At 40.6% G+C, this 18,594-nt stretch overlaps 1 protein-coding gene across 5 annotated transcripts in view; it reads left to right on the top strand.

The window, feature by feature from the left end:
- LOC140476347 (uncharacterized) overlaps window positions 1-17,005 on the top strand; it is a 110,620-nt gene extending 93,615 nt beyond the window's left edge. For all 5 annotated transcript variants that reach the window (XM_072568810.1, XM_072568809.1, XM_072568806.1 and 2 more), the window contains 2 exons: window positions 365-499; window positions 9,656-17,005. In XM_072568810.1, coding sequence (XP_072424911.1) covers window positions 365-499; window positions 9,656-9,724 — 204 coding nt within the window. In that variant the 3' untranslated portion in view covers window positions 9,725-17,005. The remainder of the gene's footprint in view (window positions 1-364; window positions 500-9,655) is intronic.
- The last annotated feature ends 1,589 nt before the right edge of the window (window positions 17,006-18,594 follow it).

The following is an 18,594-nucleotide window of genomic DNA, read 5'->3' as shown; positions in this document are numbered from 1 at the left end:
ATTTGTTTCAATTGGTGAGTCTGAGCAAGATAGCAACATAATGAAGGTCGTGGAGAAGCCAGGTAACTAAGAGATCACCTTACACTTAACTACACGAATATAGATGCTGACAATCGTGGCTTCATTTACTCTTAAATCTTGCTGAATGCTGTTAATCTGAATGTTATTTCTACTAGAGTCTGGGTTAACATATTTGACTTTTGAGTCTGTGTTGTAAATTGAATAGAATCTGAACAAAATTACATACATTTCAGAATTAAAACCTGAAAGTTCGGAATAAAATATTTCACTATCCAAAATTAAACTGCAGGGAAAGTAGTGACTAAGTGTCATGACACATTTTAAACCTTTTGTATGATTGCAGGCGGGTTATATGTCTGGGATGCTAGTGCCTGTAGCTGTTGGCGTGGCAGGGGCACTCTTCATCCTAGGAGCTCTCTATAGTTTCAAGGTGATGAATCGGAAGAGGAAAAGTGTTTTCAAAAGACGTGAAACAAAGGTAAATGCCAGAAAAGTATCTTGAGAGACCTACAATGCACTCTGTAACATATCATACTTTTCCTTTGTTTGCTTTGGTTATTTATTTGGCCCCCATCTTGAGATATCATGTCAATCTGTCATTCCCATTTCTGAAGGTCCATTAAACTGAGCCACGTGATAATGTTCAAAATTTCATCTCAAATGGGAAAAACAGATCATTTATTCTACATGCAAATTGACTGAAAAGACACAAAGATTTACATACTTCCCAGGCACATTTCACAACCACAATGTCCAAAAGTACTTCCAGCCAATTAGCTACTATTTTAAAAGTTGTAAGGAGTCGAGGAATCACTTTATGCTCAGCAAGTTCTGCAAACAACGACGTAATGATGATTAGATAATTGCTTTTAATAATCATTATTGGAAGGATAAATATTAGCCAAGATAATTCCCCTGCTCTTCTTGGCAACACATCCACTTGAGAAAGTAGATGGGGCTTCTGTTTATCTTATCTACATAAAAAGACAGTCTTTTAACCCATAGGAAAGAGTGCTGCCAACTGAATCATAGTCGGCCAAGCAAATCAAACTCTGAGGTCAAGCAGAGATCTTAATACTTATCCTTCCACATTGACCATTTGTGTGCCACAAGGTGTTTGTGAGCTGAGTGGGAGAGGGGTGAGTGGTCTGAGCTGTGACTGTAGGTGGGCAGATATGAGAACCAAAGGATTTAGGAGGGCGTAAATGTAAGCATACGAGGCAAATGGATATGGTGACCTTGCAGGGCAACTATTTTGATAATGATACCCAAAGTGGGGCAGGAAGTGAGTATAATGAGTACCAAAGCATTAACAAAAGCAAGAACATCAAAGGGGTAAAAATGGTGAAAAGGCAAAGTTAATGTCTCTTAAATGAGTATTATGTTTGGAATAAAATGTAGGTATTGATAGCGGAAGTAGGGGTTAATAGGTATGATCTTATAACCATTACGGAGATGTGGTTACAAGGAGATCAAAGCTGAAAACTAAATATTTAGGGTTATGTGACATTTCTTTAGAAAGGAGAATGGGCAGGAAGAGAAGGATATTGGAGTTAGTATGGGATGGAATAAGTGTGATAGGAAGAAATTATCTGGGATCTGATGATGCAAACTCCATATAGGTGGAGTTAAGAGTTAATAAGGGGGAAAAGACACTGGTGCTAATAGTCTATAGGCTCTTCAGCAGTAACTGCCCTGTAGGGTAGAGAATAAAGCAGGAGATTATGAATGCATGTGAAAGAAAGGCAGTACCTTAGTAAAGCAAGGCGGCACAATGGCATAGTGGTTACCATAGCTGCCTCAGTGCCAGGGAACCAGGTTTGGTTTTACCCTCAGGTGATTTTCTATCTGTGTGAAGTTTGCATATTCTCCCTGTGTCTGCATGGATTTCCTCCGGGTGCTCCAATTTCCTCCCACAGTCTAAAAGTGTGCAGGTTAGGTGGATTGGTCATGCTAAATTGGCCATAGTGTCCAGGGACATGCAGGCTAGGTGAATTAGCCATGGGAAATAGATGGTTGGTTGGAGGGGGTGGGAGTTGAGATGCTGTTTTGTGGATAGATGTGACTGGACTGCTTTCAAACTGTAGGGATTCTATGATTAATCATCATGGGTGCCTTTTTACTCTTCATGTCGATTGAGAAAATCAAATTGGCAAAAGTAATAACAAGGAAGAATTTATGAAGTGTATTCAGGACAGTTTCCTGGAACAATATGTTGTGTATTGAACCAAGGATTAGACTATTTTGGAAATGATAATGAGGTAGGTTTAATAAATGATCCGAGTAAAAGGTTCTTGGGAACAGTGGCTGTAACAAGGTAGAACTTAGCATTTAGTTTGATGAGGAACTTATGTTGGAAGTAACTGTGCTAAACGTAAGGAACAATTACACAGAGATGTGGGCAGAGTGGACAGGGAAAGGATGAAATAGTTTTATGACTAACAACAAATGTATAATCAAGTGAGATAGAGGGATCCTAGGAAGAAGATAAACTGGCCATGGTTAATCAAGGAAGATAGCATCAAACTTACAGAGAAACAGAGGAGTCCATTCAACTTCTTTGACCTGCCTGGCCATTCAGTACGATCATGGTGGCCATGGAGCTCAATGCCTTAAACCCACTCTCTTTCTCCCCTTTGACCCCATATCCCTTGATCCATTTTAGCCCTAAAAGCTATGTCTGCCACCTTCTTGAAAATATGCAATGTTTTGTCCTCAATCACTCTTCATTTGATGAGTCACTGGACTCAAAATGTTAACTGTGCTTTCTTCCCACAGATGCTGTGAGACCTGTTAAGTTTCTCCAGTAATTTCTGTTATTGTTTCAGATTTCCATTTTCCATAGGTCTTTGTTTTATTTTGTTTAATTTTAGAATTTGAACACTGTGTACTTTCTGAATTTCCTCTACGTACTTTACCCATCCCCACACCCTAGCCCATGACGTGCTTCTCCACATTATCAGCGTTTTTCTCGGTTATATCTACCCCTTTGTGACAAAGGGTCGCTGAACTCAAATGTTAACTCTGTTTTCTCTCCATTACTGTTGCCAGACTTGCTGAGTTTCTCCAGCAATTTTTGTTTGCGATTTTAGCATCTACAGTTCTGTTCTATCTGTTTTTGGGAGGCTAATTACTACTAAAAGAGCAGTTAAACAATATCCTATACTTCATTAGAAGTACAAGGAAAGAAGTCTGTTTAAAGGGGACCCTATTTTCCAACAGCAGTGTTGGTGAAGATGGGATTTGCAGTACTTGTAAAAGAGGGTGTCGTTAAGCGTTCAGTCCTTTGAATCAATTTGACTAGAGCTAAGGAACAAAACTGATGCAGTTACATTGCTCAGTGTAGTCTGTGGACCATCAACTAGTGGAAACAATTCTGCAGGGAAATTACAGAGATATGAAAATATTATTGAGTAGTTATAATGGAGTACTTTAACTACCCAAATATAGTTTGGGACATGGTAATATAAAGTGTGTAGAAGAGCAAATATTTCTAGATAATGTTCAGATAAGTTTTCCACAGCAGTACATAGCCATTTCATCAAAATAGGATGTACTGTTGGATCTAGAGTTTGGAATTACCTGGACACTTGGTTGAAGAGGGGGACCATTTAGGAAGCAATGACCATTGCATGATAAGGTTTTGAATGAATGATTTGAAAAGCATAATAGGCAATTCAGAGTAAGCATCATTAACTATGAGAAAGCTGTTTTCACTGGAGAAAGCATGGAGCTGGACCAGATAGAGTGGAACAAAAGATTGGCAAGAAAAACTACCATAACAAGGGGCTACCTTCATATTCACAGTATGTTCACTCAAAAAGAAATGGTAGGGCAACGATAGGATGACAAAAGAAATAGAAATTAAGATGAAGAGAAAAAGTGTGCGGTGGCGTATAGGAAGCATTGTCAAAGCTGCAGATGATACAAAATTATAAAGTGTGAGGAGGACATGTAGAATTTCAAAAGGACCAAGACAACTTGGTGGTTTGGTGGAGTGGGCAGATTGGTGACTGAGAATTGTGATGTGATTCATATTGATAGAATGAACATGGGCAATATAAAAGAAGGAGTACAGTTCTTGAAGGTATGCTGGTGTAGAGGACCTGGATGTTTATGTGCGTAGATTATTGACGGTGGCAGGATCAGTGGAGAAAGCAGTAAATAAAACATACAGTATCCTGGGCATATTAGTAGCAGAATAGAATACAGAAGGATGGAGGAAATGCTGAAAGTAGGCTTAACTCTTGTTAGATCTCAGTGGTGCATTGTGTATAGTTCTAGGTTCCAAACCATAGGAAGGATTTGAACATATTGGAGAGCATACAAAAGAGAATTACAGGAATTGTTCCAGGAATGTGAAACTTCAGTTCAGTGTTGATTGGAGATGTTGGGACTGTTCTTTAAACAGTCTTTTGTGGAGAGAAGACAGCTCAGAGGAGATTTGGAAGAAGTTCTCAAAATTGAGAGGTCTAGATAGAGTAGATAGAAACTGTTCCCACTGGTAAAAGGATTGAAAACGAAAGGACACAGATTTCCAATGACTTACAAACATAGCAAATGTGATGAGAGCAAAGCATTTTCACACAACAGTGGGTTGGGTCCGGGATACACAGTGGGATGGGTCCTGAAGAAGGGCTTATGCCTGAAATGTCGATTTTCCTGCTCCTTGGATGCTGCCTGACCTGCTGCGCTTTTCCAGCATCACATTTTACAACTCTGGTCTCCAGCATCTGCAGTCCTCACTTTCTCCTTGCTGTTACTGTATGCCAGTGGTGGAGGGAATGAAAGTTAAAGATGGTGGATAGGATATCAATCGAGTTGGTTGCTTTGTTTAGGATGCCATTGAGCTTTCTGGTTTGTTATTGAAGCTACTACCATTCAGGCAAATAGAAAGCTTACCATCATACTTCCAATTTGTACCTCATAGATGATAGGCTTTAGGAGGCTAGGAAGTGAATTACTACAGAAATCCCATATTCTGACCTTATTGAAGGCATATTAATTAAGTGACTGCTTCAGTAGAGTTTCTTGGCAGTAGTAGCCCCCAGGATGTTGACAGTTGGGTATTTGGTGATGGAAATACTATTGAATATCAAGAGGAGCTGGTTAGATTCTCCCTTTTAGGGATGGTCATTGCCTGGCAATTGTGTGGCTTGAATATTATTCACCAGTTTTCAGCCCAAACCTGAATGTTGTTGTCATGCTGCATATAAGCACAGATATCTCAGGATCTGAGGAGTCCTAAATGATGCTGAACTTTGTTCAATCATCAGTGACCACTTTTGACCTTATCATGGAAGAAAGGTCATTGTTGAAGCAGCTGACGATGGTTGGGCCTCAGACACTGCCCTGAGGAACTCCTGCAGAGATGTCCTAGAGTCTCCAGTAACCACATCCATTCTTTGTGTTAGATATACTCCAATCAAAGGAGAGATTCCTTCTGCCTCTGGATTCCCACTAATTCCAGGTTTGCTTGAGCTGCTTGATGTCATAGTGGGTCAAATGATGCCTTGATATAAAGAATGATCAGTTCCTCTCAGGAGCTGATCGGCTGTGTTATAATCAAAGCTAAGCATGAGTGAACAGATTATTGGTGAGTAAGTACTGAATGATAGCACTGTTCACAAGACATTCCAGTCCTTTGCTAATGACAATGAGTATGTTGGTCGGGGTGTCATAGAGCTATACAGCCAGTAGGCTGCATTGGATTTTTCTTGCTTTTTGAGGTCATAACTAGGCAAATCTCTACATTGTTGGGTAGATGCCAGTGCTGTAGCTGTACTGGAACTGTTGGCTTATGCCATGGGTAGATTTAGAGCATGAAACTTTAGTATTTTTACAGTAGAGTCATAGAGCTGTACAGCATGGAAACTGACCCTTCGGTCCAACTCATCCATGCCGACCAGATATCCTAAAGTAATCTAGTCCCATTTGGCCCATATCCCACTAAACCCTTCCTATTCTTATACCCATCCAGTCGCCTTTTAAAAGTTGCAATTATACCAGCCTCCTCCACTTCCACTGGCAGCTCATTCCATACACGCATTGTCCTCTGCATGAAAATATTGTCCCTCAGGTCTCTTTTAAATCTTCCCCCTCTCAGATGCCCTCTGGCTTTGGACTCCCCTACCTTGGGGAAAAGACCTTGGCTATTCACCTTGTCATGATCCTATAAACCTTTATAAGGTTTTCCCACCCTCTCAGCCTCTGACACTCCAGGGAAAATAGCTCCAGCCTATTCAGCCTCTCCCTACAGCTCAAATCCTCCAACGCTGGCAACATACTTGTAAATCTTTTCTGAACCCTTCCGAGTTTCACAGCATTTTTCCAATAGCAGGGAGGAATTGAATGCAGTATTCCAAAAGTGGCCTAACCAATGTCCTGTATGGCTGCACCATGACTTCCCAACTCTTATATTCAATGCACTGACCAATAAAGGCAAGCAAACCAAAGGCCACCTTCATCCTGTCTACCTGCGACTCCACTTTCAAGGAGCTATGAACCTGCACCCCAAAGTCTCTTTTTGTTTGGCAACACTCCCCATTAAATGTATAAGTCCTGTAAGTAATGTTGTCAGCTTTTTCAGCATCCAGTGCCATCAGCCATTTGACATTACAATGCAGCAATTCAAGAAGATGGCTCACCATAGCCTTCTCAAGGGTAATGAGATATGGGCCACAATTGCTTAGATTCCAGAACCAATTTTTAGAAGATTCCGTGGAATGTGGAATGTGTCATTCAAAATGTAAGTTTTTAAAAAAGGAAGAAGGTAATGTGATGTCAGAGTTCTGCATTAATTTTCATGGTTTCAAATGATTTGCTCTATTTGTTCTTCAAATGTCAGAAAATTGATACATAACTAGTGGCTCTTCGATTAGTTTACTTTGCTGGATTTAATAATTAAGTATGTGAACAGAATTTTAATTTTAATGAACCCAAATTGATTTAAATTGGATTTGTATAATGTGAAGAGTTTTAGTGATAATAAAATGAGAAAATTACTGCTGTCCACTTCATGTACAATTGGGATCTTTTGGACATTATGGGGCATATTTTCCCAATGGTACTGTTAGTGGAGAGACATGTACATTAGCATTGTATAGTGAGAAATTGCTGATCTTTTGCACACAATTCTCTACTTAGTTTTTTTTAAAACAGCCTGTGCAGGCATGTTATGACTCTCGAGTAGGTGGGACTCGAATCAAGTCCTCCTAGCTCAGAGGCAGAGAAACTATCATTGCACCACAGGAGCTCTTCCAGATTTCTATCCATTTACAGTCATCAAGTCATAGAATTGTACAGCAAGGAAACAGACTCTTTGGTCCAACGAGGTAAAAACAATGACTGCAGATGCTGGAAACCAGATTCTAGATTAGTGGTTCTGGAAGAGTACAGCAGTTCAGGCAGTATCCAAGGAGCAGCAAAATCAAGTACAATGGGTGAGTGGGGGAGGGGATGAAGGTGATAGGTCAGGGAGGAAAGGGTGGAATGGATAGGTGGAAAAGGAGATAGGTAGGTAGGACAAGTCCGGACAAGTCATGGGGACAGTGCTGAGCTGGAAGTTTGGAACTAGGGTGAGGTGGGGAAAGGGGAAATGAGGAAACTGTTGAAGTCCACATTGATGCCCTGGGGTTGAAGTGTTCTGAGGCAGAAGATGAGGCGTTCTTCCTCCAGGTGTCTGGTGGTGAGGGAGCGGCGGTGAAGGAGGCCCAGGACCTTCATGTCCTCGGCAGAGTGGGAGGGGGAGTTGAAATGTTGGGCCACAGGGCGGTGTGGTTGATTGGTGCGGGTGTCCCGGAGATGTTCCCTAAAGCGCTCTGCTAGGAGGCGCCCAGTCTCCCCAGTGTAGAGGAGACCGCATCGGGAGCAATGGATCCAATAAATGATATTGGTGGATGTGCAAGTAAAACTTTGATGGATGTGGAAGGCTCCTTTAGGGCCTTGGATAGAGGTGAGGGAGGAGGTGTGGTTTTACAGTTCCTGCGGTGGCAGGGGAAAGTGCCAGGATGGGAGGGTGGGTTGTAGGGGGGCGTGGACCTGACCAGGTAGTCACAGAGGGAACGGTCTTTGCGGAAGGCGGAAAGGGGTGGGGAGGGAAAAACTTGTCCATGCCAATCAGATATCCTAAACTGTCCTAGTCCCATTTTCCAGCATTTGGCCCATATCCCTCTTAAACCCTCCCTATTCATGTACCCGTCCAGATGCCTTTTAAATGTTGTAATTGTACTAGCCTCCATCAACTCCTCTGTCAGCTAATTCCATACTCACGGTACCCTCTGCGTGAATAAGTTGCCCCTTTTAAATCTTGTCCCTCTCACTTTAAAGCTGCGCCCTATAATTTTGGACACCCCCACCCTGGGGAAAAGACCTTACCTTACCCATGTCCCTCATGATTTTATAGACCTCTATAAGGCCATCCCTCAGCCTCCAACACTCCACAGAAAATAGCCCCAGCCTATTCAGCCACTCCCTATAGCTCATACTGTCCAACCCTGGCAACATCCTTGTCAGTCTTTTCTGAACTCTTTCAAATTTTACGACATCTTTCCTGTAGTTGGGAGATCAGAATTACATGCGAATTTCAATAGTGGCCTAACCAATGTCCTGTACAGCCGCAACATGACCTCCCAATTCCTATACTCAATGCACTGACCAATAAAGACAAGCATATCGCTATCCTTACAAGAGGATTCGCAGTAGGGTTAAAATCAAGTAGGTAAAAACAATGACTACAGATGCTGGAAACCGGATTTTAGATTGGTGGTGCTGGAAGAGCACAGCAGTTCAGGCAGCATCTGAGGAGCAGCAAAATCGACGTTTTAGGCAAAAGCCCTTCATCAGGAATAAAGGCAGAGAGCCTGAAGCGTAGAGAGATAAGCGAGAGGAGGGTAGGGGTGGGGAGAAAGTAGCATGGAGTACAATAGGTGAGTGGGGGAGGGGATGAAGGTGATAGTTCAGGGATGAGGGTGGAGTGGATAGGTGGAAAAGAAGATAGGCAGGTAGGACAAGTCATGGGGACAGTGCTGAGCTGGAAGTTTGGAACTAGGGTGAGGTGGGGGAAGGGGAAATGAGGAAACTGTTGAAGTCCACATTGATGCCCTGGGGTTGAAGTGTTCCGAGGCGGAAGATGAGGCGTTCTTCCTCCAGGTGTCTATCCTGTCTACCTATGACTCCACTTTCAAGGAACTATGAACCTGCACTACACAGCTTAGCTAAATTGGAGAACTATTGCCTCGTAAATTCAATCCTCCCACCAGGGCTTCAGTTCTTATCTTGGCTAAGTACTTCCATGCAGAATTGAAAGAGTGCTACATTGTCTTTTGCATAAGATTGTTAAGATTTTATGACAATAGTCAAAAAAGAGCTGATGAGTTCCTCTGGATATTCTGACCATACTGATTCCTCCAGTCAACACCAAAGTGGGTTACATGATTACTTAATTGCCATTTATAGGACATCACTATGAGCACATTGGTTGTCAAATTGCCTACACAGAACAATAGGTGTTCTTATTATTGCTAATGTCATGACAGTGTTGTCTTAATTACATGTCCTTATTAAAATGTATGTTTATTATATGCATATGGTAATTACTGTACAATACTACTAATGTCTTTGTTTAAAATTTCAGCCTAAAGATTTCACAAGCATGCAGGACCGGGTGATGCTGTTAGCTGACAGCTCAGAAGATGAGTTTTAAGTACGAATAATGTTTTGATGCAATACAAATGTCTGAAGCTGCACTGGAGTCAGGGGACACAGGATGTCACTGCTTTTTGCTACATGTTGTTTCTGATGCAAGTGATTTTTCTTTTAATGAGAAGTTATTGAGGTTGCAAATGTTATTTGTGACATAAAGTCTTGTTTGATAGAAATTTACCTCATAGGAGCAACCTCACTTTGATTTCACTAGAAATTCATCCTGACAAATTGGAATGACCAGATGTTATGTGACAATATTGCTATAGCCAACTGTTAATGCTTTTGGAGACAATGCTACTAAGCAATAAGGGTTCCTTAAACAGTCTTTGTCAAGTTGGTAATGAGTATGTAGCAATTTTAAGCAATGCCTAACAGTCTCATTTTGTTTTATCTATATTGGTATAAAATTCATGAAAGAAGCCACAGATAAAGACTCCATGAACATGTTGCCAATCATTTATTCGGATTGAAATTAATCATTGAAAACCCTCAGCATTTTAAGAGTGACGAATGAATGGTGTTCATTGCAATATTGGCAGGCATGTTTTCTGAAGAAGAGTTCCAAAGTCATGTTATGTTAACTCTTGCTTCTCTCTGCACAAATACTGCCACATGTCTTGAGTATTTTGCTTTTATTAGGCATGTTTTCTTAAGTAGCCTTTCATCCAACACATATTGCAGGATGAATGTGCAATATGTTTGCCTCTGTCTCACTGTTAAGCTTGTAACTGCTCCCTAACAGCTCACCATGTGTACTATGATTTCAAAGCTTGGCCATACCAGTATCAGGCCAGTCATTCATGTGGAAGAACTGAATACCCATGATTCTTCGCATTGTAAAGTTGTATCTTGTTAACAGATGGACATCATGCTGCTCTTTATTTAAAAAAAATAGTTCTTAGAGATATGGATAATATTGAGTTTGATGCTATTGGTACGAGTTATACATACACACCCAAGATACTTTATGCAATCACAATGATAAGTGGAATCCATTTATCATTACTTACCATTTACCAAAACTTTCAGTAAATCTCATGATTTTATTTTTATATAAATGATCCCTGGAACAATTTTCTTTAAACAGTATTAAATTCCATATATAATTCATAATTGGACAAACATTAGGTAGGACTTGCTAATTTGGTGTAACAAAAATAAAACTTCATCTAATTATGATTATAATCTTTGCAAAGAACTTGATATGGTTAAAGTCACATTAGATTCAATGGTGTTCGGACCTTTTCGTGATTTAATTAGAACAGTACATGTATTGTGAAAAGAAAAAAAGCATTTGGTCTAATTGTCTCACAATAGCAATCCAGATATAAATGCTATTAAAATGTGAAACAAGTTGGCAGAGTGTTAGTGATACTAATTTTAATCCAGACACCAAACTAATCCTCCAGGAACATAGGTTTAAATCCAACCATTGCAGGATGCCCAGTCACTGACCAGTGATTGTAGATAGAATTTATGTGGCTGGTCCACTTAAGTGTCTTATCAATGATGACTGCGAAGATGTTGATTTTGAGGGGTTTAGAGATTGTATTGTGTTGAATGGATTGTGTCTTGTTGGATGTTTATTGTCTGGTACTTGTGTGGCACAAATGTTACTTGCCACTAAGTCGCCCAAGCCACTAAGTACCCCAACATTGTCCAGATCTTGCTGCATTTGGATACAGACTGATAATTAATGATACTAAGAACAACAACGCACTTTATAAAAGAGAAGGATAATAATAGCAACTTTATATTTGTGTAGTACCTTTCTTACAATTATATAAACCCAGGCACTTCAGACATAAAGTATAAAGCAAACATAAAGTGCAGTTTGTGCAGCAGATTAGAAGCTTGGCTGAAGCGTACTTTTTATTAATGCGCGTCTTAAAGGAAGAAAGAGGTTGAGAGAAAAGTTTATGAAGCTATTTCTAGTGCCTAAGCAGCCGAAGGTAAGACCACCAGTGATGAAACAATTAAAATCAGAGTGCCCAAGAGGTTGGAGTTGAAAGTGCTCTATGGATTGTGGAAACAGTGGAGATTAAAGATAGAAAGGGATGATACTACGGAGAGATTTGAAAACAAGGATGATAGTTTTAAAACCAAGGCCAGTAACTGGGAGCCAGTAGAGGTGAGTGAGCACATGGTTGATGAACAATATTGTCTCTAATTTCTGTTTTTCTGAGAACATCAACTATTTACACTGTTTCTAACCTGATTAATATGAGCAAACATTCACTCCACTTGCATTTTTACTTGCATATTTCATTGTGTTTCAACAAGGTTTATATTAAACATTTCTCTAAATTATCATATTGGAATGGGATTCTGTTATTGAATTGCTCATGGTAAATGAGAAGTGATGCTATTGGTACTGGTTGCCAGTTTCCTCAGATGCTGTACTCTGTCAATGTAATTTTACAAGCAATGCATCAGTATGTGTATTTAAAAAGTGTTTTCACTGTTTTTGGTGAAGTTAAGGTGATGGATTGGGAACAACTCCATTATGGGAAAATGGAAATGAAGGAGTTGAACTTTGCATGGGATCAGTAAGCCTTGCATGGTCAGGAAAGAGAGATCACATCAGTGCACAGGGGAAGAAGTATTTTTTTCCTTTTTTCTGGCTCATAGTTTGAAACGTTTTCCATGAGGATATATTGAACCGCAGGACCAGGGCCCAACACAAAATAGTGACGTCACAGGTAAACTGTAAGTTCATTGGTTTAGTGATAACAATTAATTTAACTATCCATTATAGGTTACTTTCAGATTGAAAGATAATATCGGAAGTATTTACATGCAACAAACTAAAAGACGAGTATGATTTTTAAAAAAAAATCAAATGAAGAACTCAGTAATTAAAATAGAGATACAGGGCCTGGCAATGTGTTGTAACTGCATGATATGGGAGCTGGGGGACACAATTGTGGTTCACACTGACCACATCAGTAGCAATGTTGGTTGCTTGAGGAATTCTGGCACAGAGTTGATGAGCTGGAGTCTGAACTTTGAACACTGACATATCAGATATGAGGAACAGTTACTTGGACTCTGTGTTTCAAGAGGCAGTCACACCCCATAGATTAACTACCTCGAATTTATTCTGTGGTCAGGGACAAGAGGATGTGACCACAGGCCAGGCTACATAGAGGGATCCAGGAGGTGATGCTGAATGAGCCTCAGCCCTCGAGCTTGTCCAGCAGGTTTGAGATTCTTGTTCCTGTGTGGATGTGTGCAAGTGCTTTAAGGAAGATGAACAAACTGACCATAGCACTGTGGTACAGGAAGCCATTCAAGAGGAGGAGAATAGAGAAATGTAGTTGTAATTGGAGATAGTATAGTTAGTGGATTAGACACTGTTTTTGTGATCAGCCCAAAGGCTGTATTATCTGCCTCATGCTGGGTTCACAATAACTCATCTAGACTGCAGAGGAAACTTGTCATGGGAGGGGAAAGATCCAGTAGTCATGTCCATGTAGGTATCAATAGTACAAGTAGAAAGAGGTTCTGCTGAGGGATTGTGATCAGCTATGGGCTAAATTAAAAAGCAGAACCAAATCCTCTCAACTGGTAAGTTCAGTTATGTGGAAAGTTATGGAAAACGTTAAAGGGTGGGGTCGGGAAGTGTGCTCAGCAGAGGTTATTTAAATTTCCAGAATGAGTAATGGAACAGAGAGTTTTAAAGGGTCAGAAATCTATCTTCAGACATAGCAGATAAGGGGACAAGTGTAGGAAGAGGATAATCAACATAGGACTGAGGATGTTGTTCTTAAATGCATACATTATATAAAACAAGGTGAATGAGCTTATAGTGCAGATTGAAATTGGCAGGAACCGTATTGTAGGTATCATAGAGAGATTTGGCTGCAAGGGGATCAGGGCTGGGGATGAAATATCCAATTGATACACATCCGATCATAAAGACAGGCAGATGGGCAGCAGGTTGGGTTGGGGGTGGGGGCGGGAGGGTGAGGTTGGGTGTGGAGTTGCCCTCTTAGTAAGAAGTCACATAGTTGGAAAGTGAAGTTCGGGTGGAGTTCAGGAACTGCAATGGAAAAAAGACCCTGATGGGAGTTGTGTACAGCCCTCCTAGTAATAGCCAGGATGTGCGGAAGAAAGTTAATCAGGAGACAGAAAATGCATGTAAGAAAGGCACTATTACAGTAATCATAGGGGACTTCAATATGCAGATGAACTGGGAGAATCAGGTTGTTAGTGGGTCTTAAGAAAAGGAATTCGTGAAATGTTTATGCAGTGAGGTTTTTGGAGCAGTTTATGCAACAGCCCACTAGGGAGCAGCCAGTTCTGGATTTGGTGATGTTTAATGAGCCAGACTTGATTTGGAAGCTTAAGTTGAAGTAACCCAAAGAGGCAGTGACCACAATATTGATAGAATTCACTCTGTAGCTTGAGAGGGGGAAGCTGGAATTACAATTGAGTAAAAGTAACTACAGGGACATAAGAGAAGAGCTGCCCAGAGTTGATTGGAAGAGGGAAATTGGTGGAAAGGCAGGAGTTTCTGGGATAATTTGGGACCCACAGCAGAGATCCATCTTAAGGATGAACATACTAAGAGGAGGACAAGGCAAGTATGGCTGATGAGGGAAGTCAGAGACAGAATAAAAATATACAATATGGTGAAGATTAGTGTGAAGCCTTTAAAACCAGCAGAGGATGACTTAAAAAGCAATAATGGGTAATGACAAAATGAAATATGAGTGTAAACTAGCTAGTAATATAAAAGAAGATTGCAGAAGTTTTCTTTAGATACCTAAAAAATATGAGAGGCACTGGAAAATGAGGCTGGAGAAGTAGCAATGGGGACCAAAGAAATAGTGGAGGAACTAAGTAGCTACTTTGCACCAGTTTTCACGGTGGAAGACACCAGCAGCATACCAGAACTTCAAGAGAGGCAGGCACCAGAGGTGACTGATACCATAGCAGTGGCTGTCACTAAGGAGAAGGTGCTGGGGAAGCTGAAAGGTCTGAAGGTGGATAAATTCCTGGGACCCGGTGGACTACATCCCAGAGTATGGGCGGCACAGTGGCACAGTGGTTAGCATTGCTGCCTCACAGCACCAGAGACCCGGGTTCAATTCCCGCCTCAGGTGACTGACTGTGTGGAGTTTGCACGTTTTCCCCGTGTCTGCATGGGTTTCCTCCGGGTGCTCCGGTTTCCTCCCACAGTCCAAAGATGTGCAGGTCAGGTGAATTGGCCATGCTAGATTGTCCATAGTGTTAGGTAAGGGATAAATGTAGGGGTATGGGTGGGTTGCGCTTCAGCGGGTCGGTGTGGACTTGTTGGGCCGAAGGGCCTGTTTCCACACTGTAAAGAATCTAAAACGAATCTAAAAGTTTTGAGGAGACAGCTTTATGAAATTGTAGAGGTGTTGATGTTGATCTTTCAGGAATGACCTGGAGTCAGGGAGGGTCCCAGAGGACTGAAAAACTATAACACGCTTGTTTAAGAAGTGAGGGAGGCAGAAGACCAGAAACTATAGGCCAGTTAGCCTGATCTCAGTCATTGGTAAGATTTTAGAGTGCATTTTTAAGTTGAGATTTTGGAATAAAGTAGGGCTATGTCAACACAGCTTTGTCAAGGTGAAGTCATGTCTGACAAATCTGTTACAGTTCTTTGAAGAGTTAACAAACCAATTAGACAAAGGAGAGCCAGTGAACATGATATATTGGGATTGTCATTAGGCCTTTGACAGGAAACTGCTAAATATGATAAAAGACCATGGTGTTAGGGGCAAGATACTGGCATAGATAGAAGATTGGCTGACTGGCAGAAAACAAGAGTAGGGATAAAGGGGTCTTTTTCAGGATTGCAGCCAGTGACTATTGGAGTACCACAGGGGTTGGGACCACAGCTATTCATGTTGTACATTAACTATTTGGTCAAAGAAACTGAGGGCACTGTTGCTAAGTATGCAGATAACACAAAGATAGGTGGAGTGACAGGTGGTGTTGAGGAGGCAGGGAGGCTGCAGAAGAACTTGGACAGGCTCAGAGAGTGAGCAACAAAGTGTCAGATGGAATACGATATGGGAAGTTGAGATTATGCACTTTGGTAGGGGGAATAGTGGTGTAGACTGTTCTAAACAGGGAAAGACGTTGAAAATCTGAAGCCCAAAGAGACTTGGGAGTCGACTTCAAGATTCTCTTAAGGTTAACATGCAGGTGAGTTGACAGAGAGGCAAATGCAATGTTAGCATTCATTTCCAGAGGGCTAGAATACAAGAGCAGAGTATATCGCCTCAGCAATACAAGGTTCCTGTCAGACTGTATTTGGCAGTTTTGGGCACCATACCTAAGGAAGGATGTGCTGGCATTGGAGGGAATCCAGAGAAGGTCCAGAAGAATGAAACGGGATGAAAGGCTTCTCATGTGAGGAGAAGTTGAGGACTCTGGATCTGTACATGAAGGGGGTTAGAAGTTTGAGGGGAACTCTGAAACTTACAGAATACTGAGAGGCTTGGATAGAGTGGACATGGAGATGTTTCCACTAGCAGGAGAAACTAGGACCTGAGGGCACAGCCTCAGAGTGAAGGTATGACCCTTTAGGTCTGAGATGTGGAGAAACTTCTTCAACCAGAGAATGGTGAATCTGTGGAACTCATTGCCACAGACAATTCTGGAGACCAAGCCATTGAGTGTCTTTAAGACAGAGCTAAGTAGGTTCTTGATTGGTCAGGGGATCAAGGGTTATAGGGAGAAGGCAGAGAAATGGGGTTGAGAAACATATCAGCCATGATCAAGTGGTGAATAGCTTAATTCTACTCCTATATCTTATATTCTTGAATCTAAAGATACCCGTAACTGTGATTAATCATCTTTCTTTATTTGATATTGGATTTCTCATTAGATCCAATGTTTTGTTTTGTTATGACTGCTAAATGGCTTACTGACTTGATAAAGACTGTTGGAAAAAAGAATCAATAGTTATTCGTGATTTATATACAAAATCGTTATTTGATAAACTTGTGATTTGGTTCAGCATGATGTGGCCTGATTAAAATAAATACCATTGCATTCTATCACCATATGAATGAAATGATACTTGCAGCAAATTACAGCATAAGATAGACACTCAGTGCACAGTTGATGTTCTAAATGCTCATGTCCTGCCTTTGCAAATCATTTCATTTCCTGTTAGAACTGATTGCAGAATGATGTTCTTGTGCATTTAAACTGTTATCATTTTAACTAGAAGATGTTATTGATGTAATTTGTGGAATGTGAATATTTCATTTTATTAAAATCTGATGAAATAAAATCTGTGGGCTCTTTCTTTAGCTTGCAATTGCATTTGGGGCCTCATGAATTTTAATAGAGAAGATCATATTTGTTCATCAATGTCCATAATGTATTGTGTTACCCCATAAAGCCTGAACAAATTATTGTTTTACATCAATCATATTAACCCTAATTTATGATTTACAAAGCTGGATTAATTGCCCAACCCTAATTCCCTTAGGACCATCAGAGTCAACTATATAAGCAAATGTTGTTCAGACCAAACAGCCGCGGTAGATCTCCCTCTTCGAAGGCCATGAGAGAACCAGTTGTATTGTTACAACAAGCATTCAACAGGGTTGGAGGATTTGAGCTATAGGGAGAGGCTGAACAGGCTGGGGCTTTTTTCCCTGGAGCGTCGGAGGCTGAGGGGTGACCTTATAGAGGTTTATAAAATCATGAGGTGCGTGGATAGGATAAATAGATATAGTCTTTTCTCTGGGGTCATGGAGTCCAGACCTAAAGGGCATAGGTTTAGGGTGAGAGGGGAAAGATATAAAAGAGACCTAAGGGGCAACTTCTTCACACAGAGGGTGGTACGTGTATGGAATGAGCTTCCAGAGGAAATGGTGGAGGCTGGTATAATTGCAACATTTAAAAGGCATTTGGATGGGTATATGAATAGGAAGGGTTTGGAGGGATATGGGCCATGTGCTGGCAGGTGGGACTAGATTGGGTTGGGATATCTGGTTGCCATGGACAGGTTGGACCGAAGGGTCTGTTTCCATGCTCTGACTCTGTTGTAATCAAATTCAACTCTCACATCTTCAGGCGACTCGCTAATACCATAAGCAATAAGAAGCAGTACTCCAACTAAAAGTCAGTGTGTGGGGATTATTCTAGGACATTGTCATATTATTTAGGTGTTGATAGATCTTTATCATTTCAATTAGTTGGTGCTACAATGAAAAGGAACATCAAGACAAATTAGCTGGGTTATCTCTGGCACAAGGTAGACATTACTTTCATAGTTGTCATATTTGCCCAAGAGAAGTGTTAATCTCTTCCAAATTACATAGTTTCCTATTCTTGAGGACATGAAGAGTTGTATTTAAACATTCAAATTTCTGCTGAACATTGTTTTCAGTGACTATTTTCAGTAACCACTGGAGAAGCAATTGTGAATTGGATCTGAAGTATTGCCAGTTTTTTTTTCAATTTTGATCAAACCACGTGATTTAGATTTCGGTACTTTGGAAAAAGAGCTTAACCTTTGTAGACTGAAGATACTTGCAGAGTGCATTAGCAATGAAATAACATTGAGGGCTTAGTAGAACTCCATTTTCAGCATTGCTGTTAGGTAGGCTATTGAACTGGTGTGAAGAATAACTTCAAATCCGGTCACAACTGCAACAAAAAATTCTTTTTCTGCACATGGGAGAAAAGTATTATTACCAATATAACACAATTGAAATGTAAGCTTAGTAATACAATGTTGCCTTTATGGTACTTTATAGTTCTTTTTTTAAATCACTATCTTAGTATAATTACTCATATGCACTTTGAGTGCAAAATTAGTATCCTGATGCAATTCAATAATGGTAATAACCTTTTTACTTCACTATTGTT

Source organism: Chiloscyllium punctatum, chromosome 4, assembly GCF_047496795.1.
Source record: "Chiloscyllium punctatum isolate Juve2018m chromosome 4, sChiPun1.3, whole genome shotgun sequence".
NCBI classification, from domain to species: domain Eukaryota; kingdom Metazoa; phylum Chordata; class Chondrichthyes; order Orectolobiformes; family Hemiscylliidae; genus Chiloscyllium; species Chiloscyllium punctatum.
This window is presented reverse-complemented; position numbering and strand designations above follow the sequence as displayed.